Below are 10,447 nucleotides of genomic sequence, written 5' to 3'. Positions count from 1 at the left end.
AAAAAAAAAAAAGTGTGGGACAACTGTGGAATTATGAGGTCATCTCTGGTGATATAATAATTCAATTTGATGTTCTTAACTTATTTTTAGTCTGATCCTACAAAGCCACGTAAGGTTTAAGAACTAATAAAAATTCACAACAACCCATTTTGAAAACCTCTTTGAAAGCATGAGTATGTTTGTTAAAAAATTTTCTGTAAAATAATTACTTTTAAATAAAATAATCATTTTTGAGTGTCTACATTTCTGTTACAATTTTTTAAAAAAATGAAAAATCTAAAAGCTACTTAAAATGCTAAATTGTTTTCAGTATCTTAAAAAAAATTATTTTTTTATAAAAAAAAAAAGTAATGTTTACTACAACAAATAGATACAAAAAAAAATCATTTTTTTCAAATCTATAAAAAAATAATATATAAATTATAGAATATCAAAACCACTTTATTTTTTTTTATAAATAGACCCCTGTATCTCAAAAAAAAAGTTGAAAATGTCCATATAAAACAAATGTGAGCAAGTATGACTAAAAAAAAGTTAACATGTGGCAAGGGAGTGCTCTAAGTTCTAATTTTTAGTCACAATCGTTGTTTATTCCATCCCTTTCCTTTCTGCTCTCCATCCTCTTAAAATTACCTCTGCATATTCTCAAAATAAATGCCCAACTTTTGGCATTGTGTTCCAATGGCAAAAGTTCGGGATCACTAGAAACAATTGCGAGCAAGGCATGAACAACGCTAGGATCCTTGATGAAACATTGAATGTAGAGACATACACACATAGAAAGAGAAAAGGGATAGAGGGTCAGCAAAGATTTATTTCCAACTACATTGGAAGGCTTGCCAGTCTCTTTCTTGTAGAAAGCTTGATAACTTCCATTTTTATTTTAACACCTTTCTTGTCCTTGGTGGTGAAAAAGGAATTGGTGGACTAGAAGTTGTTACTCCTTCCTTTACTTTTGCTTTTAAGAAAATCTTCCAATCCTCCACCTTTTTAGCTTCCCCCACTAAAACCTATAGATGGACCACTACACTTTTTTCAGCTAATGTCGAGTGTCGACGCAGAAAGTCCGCAATAAGATCAAACTTTCTGCCATTGATAAAAAAATCTGGGAAAATTTCCAAACCATTCTAAATTTTTAAGGATTCAGTTGGAAACTCCAAGATCCCAATTATGAAATTGGATGCTACTCAAACAATCTCACAACTAAGAAAAGAAACTACTATGCACCACATCAGAGGAGACAAAGATTATGAGCAAAAAATGTGGTTTTAGAAACCAATCTTCACAATATTTTCATAAATGGTAATATCTACAATTTAACACAAGTTTAGAAATTATTATATCATATGCAGTAGATTGCACGAAGTCGCGAGTCATTATCACAACCAAGTACAGCTTGCAATTTATCATGATTGAATATTATCATATTATGTTTACCAAATCAATGATCTGTTTAGGAAGCAGATTCAAAAGACATAAAAACATAATCCATTTATGAGCATGGCAATTAAGGCTTAGCATAGTTGATTATCAAACTATTCCTCTCAATCTCTTATGATGATTCCTAGTCATAGGATTGATTGGTATGCTTAATTTTCAAACAAAACAACTGGTGACATAACAAAAACACACAAAACACTAGAAACTAGTAGAGACTCAAGTATCAAAAGTCAAAACTCAAAACTCAAAAGATATCAAAGCTTTACTTTTCACACACGTAATTTAGCAATCAGATATACTATTGGACACACTCACTGAAACAATAAGCTGATATTATTATGGATAATTAGGAAGTTAAAGACAAATGTACCTAAAGCTCAAAATCTGTCGCAAAAAATATGCCAATAAAACCAAATTGAGCACAAATACTGAAGCTTAATGCTAACTTCTAATAACCAAAACTTACAAAGATCATGTTCAATTGATAAAATTATACCGACCGCAACAAATGTCAAAGGTGGCAGACAAACATTTAAATACAGCAACGATTCTTTAAAGAAACCTTACCCTCCAATCCTAATTTGAAGCTTTATCTTTGGCTTCACCATCAACAGCATCAGAAACTAATGTCACAGGTCTTTGATCCATAACCTCATCAATAATTCCAAACTCCTTCGCCTCTTGAGCTGTCATGAAATAATCCCTGTCTATATATTTTTGAATAACATCAAGTGGTTGGCCCGTATGCTTGACGTACAATTCATTCAACTGATCCCACATTCGACCAATCTGCTTGGCATAAATCAAAATATCCTTTGCCTGGGAAGTACCGGTTCCACCAGAAGGCTGGTGAACCATGATTGTAGCATTTGGAAGAGAACGCCTCTGACCCTTGGCACCCGCACTCAAGAGCAGAGAAGCCATGGATGCAGCCTGACCTAAACAGATGGTATTGATCGGAGACCGAATGTACTGCATAGTGTCGTAAATAGCAAGCCCTACACACATTACCCGTTGCACCCATTGTTAGGATCACAGCCCAGCTCAAATGTTTGTTAGCTGGCAGTTATAAGCAGTTGGTTTACAAGACAAATAGTAAACCACTAATTCATTCATAATAAACTTATATATAAACATTATTCATCCAAAAGATTCATAACTTGTTACATCAAGGCTGTGTTTGGACTTCGGATTGGCTTATGAATAGCTTACTTTAACTTATCAACTACCATAAGCACTTGTGATGGTGTTTTATGACATGTCGTAAATAAGTTATTTTCAGCTAGTCTTGATAAGTTATCCGTGATCTCTTATATAAACAACTTATTGTTAATATGAAAACAATTTGACTATATATTTTTTTTAATTGTGGAAATAAATAAGCACTTACATGATAAGCAATTATTTAAGGGCATGTTTGGATTAACCTATTCGAGTTTATCTCTTCACACTAGCACTTGTGAAACAGTTTGGAAACAACTTATGGCATGTCTATATGTTCTTTTCATGTTTTTTCATAAGCTCTTTTGAATAGCTTACGAAAATAGCTTAAAAATTATTCGAAATAGTTTGACTTTATTTTATCATCCATTATAGAAATAGGTTATACATAAAGCAAATCTCAAAACAAGAAAACCGCAAACATTTATAAATAAAAAACACAGATGTTAGAAATGAATGCATTTGAATTAGATGCATGCAATTAAAGAGACATAAAAGATAATAAAATGATAAAGGTATGTATGTTGTACCTGCGCTTACCGACCCGCCAGGGGAATTGAGATACATATGAATGGGCTTAGAAGGATTTTCAGATTCAAGAAATAGAAGCTGAGCAACAACGACATGTGCAGTGTCATCGGAGATAGGTCCATTGATGCAAACGATTCGTTCTTTGAGAAGACGAGAGAAGATATCATATGCTCTCTCACCTCTAGAAGAATTCTCTATGACCATCGGGATCAGACTGTATGATCGATTTGTTCTGCGCGGTGCAACGGTGGTGCTGGTTCCATTGAACAATAAATTGGACACGATTGATCTCGTAGTTCGGAAGAGACCTCTCATGTTTCTCGATGGAGATTGGGTTTTTTTAGGTGTATTAGGGTTTCTTCTATGTATTACAATTTACAAAACAGTGAAAACCAACTCTCTTTCATTTAACCATTCAGTTATTATTTGTATAAAAATCAATTAATTCTTTTTTTTACATTAAATATATTGTTATTTTTTATGAAGTTTTTAAATTTTGTTTCTATTTGAGGTAAATTGTTTTTTTTTTTTACTTTTATCGTACAATATTTTTTTCTTAATAATTTTAGTTTATATAAAGTTAAAATAGATCGAAGATTTATTAAAATGTTAATAAGCTTAAAAAAAATTGATAGGATAGAACTTTGTATTAAAAATTCAACTTTTAAATCTAAAATTTATGTTACATTGATTTGTTAAGTTGTTGAGTTTCGATGATTCGTCTTTTTTAATAAATTATAAATTTTGCTTAAAAAAATTATAAAATTATTTTTTATATTATATAATTAATTTTAAAATATTCTTATAAAAAATGAAGTGATTTGATAAAATATATTGTAATTTAGATAACTTGTGTATTTAACTTTTTAAAAATTTAAATTTTATTTATTTGAAGATAAAATTTCTATTTTTGATTTTTTTAACAAGTGTCTTAAAAGTAAATAATTAACTTCACTTATTATATTATTGTACGATTGACCATCTATTAAAGATATATTAGAAGTGAATGCCACTAATGTTCAACCACCACAATATTGAACACCATAATCCATAATCCAACGTTAATATTTGTTGGCATGAGATTACTCACAAATCTATATGCATTCTAAAAGTAACTTCTCTCCCAATTGAAAAAAATTCCCCATTTAGAATCGTCCTAAAGTGTCAAGCAACCCAAATTAGGGATCCAGACCTAAAGAAAAAATTATTTTACTAAATGAAAAAAGGTCTTACATAAGTCTCATAGTTCATGGCTTCATATTGACTCCATCAAAAAAATAAAACAATAGATAATATCCATTATAAATGGCTAAAGAAAAAAAAATGCATCCTTGACTCCCAAAATTCAATAATCCATCAATAATATCATTTTTACTATTGTAACAAAAAAAAATATTAAATTTGTGTGACGCTATATATTCTACTTTAGTAAATACTAAATGAAATTAACTATGATAATTTAATAAGATTTACATCTAAAAAAACTCAAAAGAAAATTCATTTTGTTAAAAGACTCACTGTACAATTTATTTTCAGCCTTATTTAACGTTGGATTGACATTGTCTTCATTCACCTACAAATGTCTTCAAAAATGCTACCTTCGTCACATTCCTAAACAAATTACTACCAAACCAATTCACATAACTCCCCCAACCCATTCCCAAATCAATTGAATAAATAAGTTAATACTTCATCTATAAATAAGTAAATTAAGTAACATAGTTTGGTGTAACTCAATAGATGGTGATGTTGTCTCTAGTGTGTGTGAATGGTGGGTTTAGCAGGGGTGTAAGTGGGCTTTGCTTATTAGGAAGCTTTGTATTGATTTCGAATGTACTCTTCTTTTTCTCCTCATCTTACTATTCCTTGTGCTCTCGTTAGTGAATTAGTAATACTGGTACATTTTTGTCTTTTCTAAAACAAATCATTTATAAATAATAATAAAAAGTGAAAGTTTATCATCACAACTATTTTATATCTTTTATGAATAAAAAAGTGGAGATTAACTTACTTTGAATTGTAACTTTTATCAGAGTTATTATATTTAATAATTTATAGACATTAAATTTTACCGATTTAATACTAAAATCAATAGTTTGTATCGAGTAGATTACGATAAGTTTTTATAAAATTTTAAAATAATTTATATCCAATTGATTAAATTTAATTCAACATATAATATGTTTTTTAAAACATGTAAAATGTGACTATAAGATTATATAGTTACAATTATCCAATTTCTATAATTTTCTATCAATAGTTAGAAGATTATTTTGTGAATGTGAATCAAATGTTTATTTTGTTTCATCATTTAATAAATTGACTATAAAAGAAGAGATAACTTTTACATGATTCCATGAGCATAGATTTGTTTGAGCATCTTACTTGTTAACTTGTATGAAGGTTTATGGTTGTTGTTTGGACAATTTAATTTATCTATGTTTCATGTGAGAGAAATTTAAGTTAATATACTGAGATTTGTCAAAGTGGGTGTATGAGGAGTACAGTAATCTGATTTCAATTCACTTGTAGGTTAAAAGAACTGATAAAAAAAACACTCACAAAAGTTTGAGTTGCAACTCCAATCACTAAGAACTGGGCTGACATACGAGCCTTAACCAATGTTTACTGTTGTTCATTTCCTTTATTTCAATGAGCTTCTTTTTTATTAATCTTTATTTGAATTAAATGTCCTTGGATGAGCTAATGCATTCAAAGCAATATACTGCTGAAGCAAGAATTCAGACAAATTGTGGTGGCAGGCTGTAGCGTATGGCTCCAGAGATTGATGTTGTAAAATAGAGAAATCAGATAGATGAAGTGCTCTGTGTTAGTTGAGATGGTAAAAAAATAGGTAAGCTGCAGTTTTAGTTTTTGAAAATATAGCACATTGTCATTTTAATTCATAAAAGATACAATTTATTATTATAAAAGTCCTTGCAAAATGTAATTTACTATCAAAATAGTTCATAGCCGTTAGTGATTAAACTAATTGATATTTTGATGATTCGACGATTAATTTTGGTGTGTTGCTAAGTCAAATATTAAAATGACAATGTCCTATACTTTCAAATAACAAAACGGTGGTTTAACCAAAATTTGCGGTGATATACCTGGTGGACATCACAGAGATGTCTGATTTCAACACCATGTACGAGTTGCATGACTCACCATGTACGAGTTGCATGACTCCTGCACAGCTTTGTTTTTCTTTAGGAACAAGCCCATAATGATAGACCTTGGAACAGGTAACATCAATAAGATTAAATGGGGTCTCAGAGACAAGCAAGAGTTCATTAATATCATTAAAACTATCTAATGTGGTGCTAGGAAATGACGCGGTCTGGTCATCTCTTCCAAAGATTATCTACCAAATACCGCTACTGATAATCTTAATCATACACTAGATGTGATTTGTAGTGTACTTCATTCTTCTATTGTATTCAAATGAATCTTTTGTAGGAAAAAGAGGCCTACAAGTATTTCCTTATATTGATTAATAAATACAATGCAATATTGAAATTATTAACGTTACCTCTTGCAACCCTTACAATACAAAGCATGCCAAGAAGCTAATAAACAAACATTTCAAAAAAATGATTAAATAATAAGAGAAAAAAAAAAGTTATGTATAATGTTACATGGGAGAGTTCAATTAGCATTGATTAGGCTTTTACTAAAAAGAAACTGGAACACCTTGATTCATGTTCACTATAGCCATTGCCTTGTAGCGAGTACCCATACCAATTGGAGCACTATCATCACCTCCTTCCCAAAACGGAGCATCACCGTCACCTACGAGACGCCAGTATCCAGTCCTTAAAGATTCCGCCTGCTCTTCTGTGCAGTTTTGAAGGAGGGATTCAACGCGAAAGTTTATTCCAAGGGCGCCAAGAAATTGAGATTGAGTAATTGGCCCGTGGACAGACACTTCTCCTGCATTAATATTTAAATCAGACGAAAACAAATCTTTAGTTTTGGGGCATGTATGTATACTTCTGATGTCAAATTATAATCATAAAACCGTGTCGGGACTATCAGTGTGTGGAAAAGCACATGAAGCTTCCTCTGCAGAATGTCTGATAGAAGCAAAATCAACATATGCACTGAGATCAGCAGATCCAGGGTCATCTAGAAGATGGACAAACTTGTGTTTCCGTATTGTCTGTTTAATTCAAAAACCATTAAAGACAACATAAGGAAAAAAGATAATCTAAATATAACCTCATCAACAAATGAAAAGAAATTGCAATTTTATCTTTGGAATGACAATTATTTACAGCAACACATCTAATGGTTCCCCGTGGCACAATACAATAGATTCCTAGTAGCAGTGTTCGTGGAGACATAACACGGTAAAAACTAGAAAGTGGTATGGTTAAGCATAAGGGGGAGATGCTAGACCTCGAGACTATCTGAGACTACTTCATCCAGGCCATAATCAATGATAAGAGCTCCACCACCATCAAAACTTATCCTTTCAACAATGGTATGGGGCAAATTTCAATTTGATTGAGTTTTGCAATCTCCTCAGTTGCAGTCCACTTGACTTTCTTCAACAGATACAAAGTCGCAGGTGTAGGATGTGGAGATAGAACAAAATATAACCTATCAGATATATGTAAGTATCAGTACATTGAATCCAGCAGAAAACCAATCTCAAGTAGAATATATTACCATACTTACAATGAATCTTCAGCCACATCAACTATCTTCTCACACCAACCACGGGATGCTTTCTATAGACCCAAAAAAATCAAATCATATTTCATAGACTCATGCCAATAACAATAGGAATACACATAAGTGAGATAAACATAATATTATTGACATTGTAATGCCAATAATATTAAACACGTTGTTAGACCAGCAATGTAATGCACTGGTCTAGTGGAACGTCCTAGGTGGACTGATGCAAATGAAGACAGAAGATAAAGTCATATTTCGGTTACAAACAAAAACGGAAAAGAACAAGAGAGGATGAAAGCATACAAAAATAAAAAAACGGTTGAGGCACCATGGAAGACAGTGAAAGCAAAAATCTTGCAGAATTTTAGATCTTAATTGTGCTTCTTTATATATACCATATTTTTAGTTGAGCTTAATAGCACAAGCATTCTATCACCTGAAATTTATGGACTGGTAGAGCACCCAAGAACTCGTGTGCAATGATAATTGTCGGCGCTGGAGCACAGCAAAAGGAATAACTTGGTCAGGGAATTATTCAAATATAGTACAGTAAGAAATTTTATGTTAATGAATGACAAAAAACAAACTTATATTTTCATGTAATAACAAGTCAAACATTCTATTTTATGTTCAAAATCATATGTTCATTGGAAAAACAATACATACATCCTGAAGGAACCTGCTCCAATGTAGCATGCCACGAGACAAGAGTGGGTGCCAACCAAAGAGCGAAAAGTTCGCTTATCAGCATCTTCATCTGCATTCTCTTCATCAACACATTTCAAATTCTTGTGCTGAAACTTTTGTAGTGCAGGGCTACACTCCACCAAGTGTATATGAAAAGACTTAGAGAAGTTTTTAAATTTTGAAGCACCCTATAACAAGTTAAAAACATAGTTTTAATCATAATACTATATATGCCGCCTTTGTGATGTTTAATAGACAATCTAAACAAAAGGTAAAAACATTGAAATTGAAATTATGAGTACAGAATCATAAGGATATTGTGGTTCCATACACAGACAAGATCAGCCATAAGAGTTCCTCGTCCGGGACCCAGCTCAATTAGATTTACTCTTTTGGGTTGACCCATTTGCTCCCACAAACACATCACCCATACGCCAACCATCTAAAAGTTTACACAAACAACAAATTAGAATCCTTCATGGAAATTGCAAACACAATTCACATAGAAAAGGTTATTTAGTAATTAAACTGAAAATTTAGTGGATAATTCAATTGAGCTAACCTCACCAAACATCTAGCTAACTTAAAGAGAAGTGATAAAATCACCTTGAGCTCCAAAAACATCTCTATTGATGTAATATCCAGCTTTAGGATTTGTTAAAACTTCTGACATGTATTCACCTAATGAGATAGGACCTCCACGAAACTGAGAATTAAAAATAAAAAAAAAAACAAATTTTGAAGATCAAGTGGAAAAAGAGGGAAAAGAGCCAATTTTGATGATGCTGAAATAAAAAATAAATTAAATATTATCATTAGGAAAATTAAGGCATTTTGTATCAAAAATAAATTAAAGTAATTGATTCAACCAATCAATTCATTAGGAAAAATGTCTATTCTAATTTTTTTATTAAATATATTATCTTCTCCTTCAATAAGAATTAAATATTATCTTGGAGAGGTGGAGAAACTCAAGTTCATCACGTGGTAATTAATTGTAATAGTAAGTATTTTATGTTTATAAATTTTGCTAATAATAATGAGTGTTTTGACAATAATCTAGTGAATTAATACAAAATTGTAGACTTTTAATATGTATATAATTTTAAAATGTGGCGTTACATGTTTATAAGATTATCCCGAAAGTCACGTTCGTTTTTTTACTTGTTAATGGTCAACAACTTGTCTTTGGTGTTTATCAATGTGGCACATTGGACTCTTGTGTGAGAATTGATTTTCTTTTTATACATGTGGGACAATTACAAACAAGTGGTGTGGCTTGCTAATAGTTTGGACTATTTAACCATATGTCCAAGGTTAAATCTTGGCTATGAAAATAGAGTTGCATTTCTTGAAAGAGTAGTCGTCCCTTAACTAATATTCTACATCTCAAATTATGAGGTAAATTATATATGGAGTTTCTAAATTTTGTTTTTATTTGAGGTAAATTGCTTCTTTACTTTTATCGTACAATATTTTTCATTAATAATTTTAGTTTATTTAAAGTTAAAATAGATGGAAGGTTTATTAAAATGTTATCAAGTTTTGAAGATACACTTTTGTTAGGATGGAAATCTCTATTAAAAATTTAAATTTTAAGTCTAAATTTATTTTACAATGGTTTGTTAAGTTTTTGAGTTCCAAAGTTTATATTTGATAAGTCCTTGTTAAGAAATCATAAAATTTTACTAAAGGGAAAAAGGTCTCATAGTTCATGGCTTCATATCGACTCCATAAAAAAAAAAGATAATATCCACGAGTTCCAATGATCCAATTTCCAATTTTTTATATAGTTAAAATGTTAACTATAAGATTAAATTCTATAATAGATAAAATGTTGACTATAAGATTAAATTCTACAATTATTAAATTTCTATAA

The 10,447-nt window shown here is 30.9% G+C and overlaps 1 protein-coding gene and 1 pseudogene across 1 annotated transcript; both read right to left on the bottom strand.

Annotated features, from left to right (window-relative positions):
* Positions 1–1,755: 1,755 nt before the first annotated feature.
* On the bottom strand, positions 1,756–3,574 carry LOC101498767 (ATP-dependent Clp protease proteolytic subunit 2, mitochondrial). Its single transcript, XM_004505653.4, has 2 exons — positions 3,192–3,574; positions 1,756–2,438 (listed from the first exon to the last, which is right to left on the bottom strand). The coding sequence occupies exons 1-2, from the start codon at positions 3,505–3,507 to the stop codon at positions 2,017–2,019; spliced, it is 738 nt and encodes a 245-aa protein (XP_004505710.1). The 5' UTR covers positions 3,508–3,574; the 3' UTR covers positions 1,756–2,016.
* A 3,204-nt stretch (positions 3,575–6,778) lies between these two features.
* Positions 6,779–9,369, bottom strand: LOC101498431 (uncharacterized; annotated as a pseudogene).
* Positions 9,370–10,447: the final 1,078 nt, after the last annotated feature.

This window comes from Cicer arietinum, chromosome 6 (assembly GCF_000331145.2).
Source record: "Cicer arietinum cultivar CDC Frontier isolate Library 1 chromosome 6, Cicar.CDCFrontier_v2.0, whole genome shotgun sequence".
Classification (NCBI taxonomy): Eukaryota; Viridiplantae; Streptophyta; class Magnoliopsida; order Fabales; family Fabaceae; genus Cicer; species Cicer arietinum.
Note: the sequence above shows the minus strand (reverse complement) of the source record. Positions and strands in the feature narration are given on the sequence as shown.

What these genes read in the sequence shown, in the direction of transcription:
- LOC101498767 (XM_004505653.4), bottom strand. Translation starts at nt 3,507, where the DNA reads ATGAGAGGTCTCTTCCGAACTACGAGATCAATCGTGTCCAATTTATTG. An exon ending in TGGCGGGTCGGTAAGCGCAG is followed by an intron (nt 2,439 to 3,191) that starts GTACAACATACA and finishes TAATGTGTGTAG; the next exon opens with GGCTTGCTATTTACGACACT.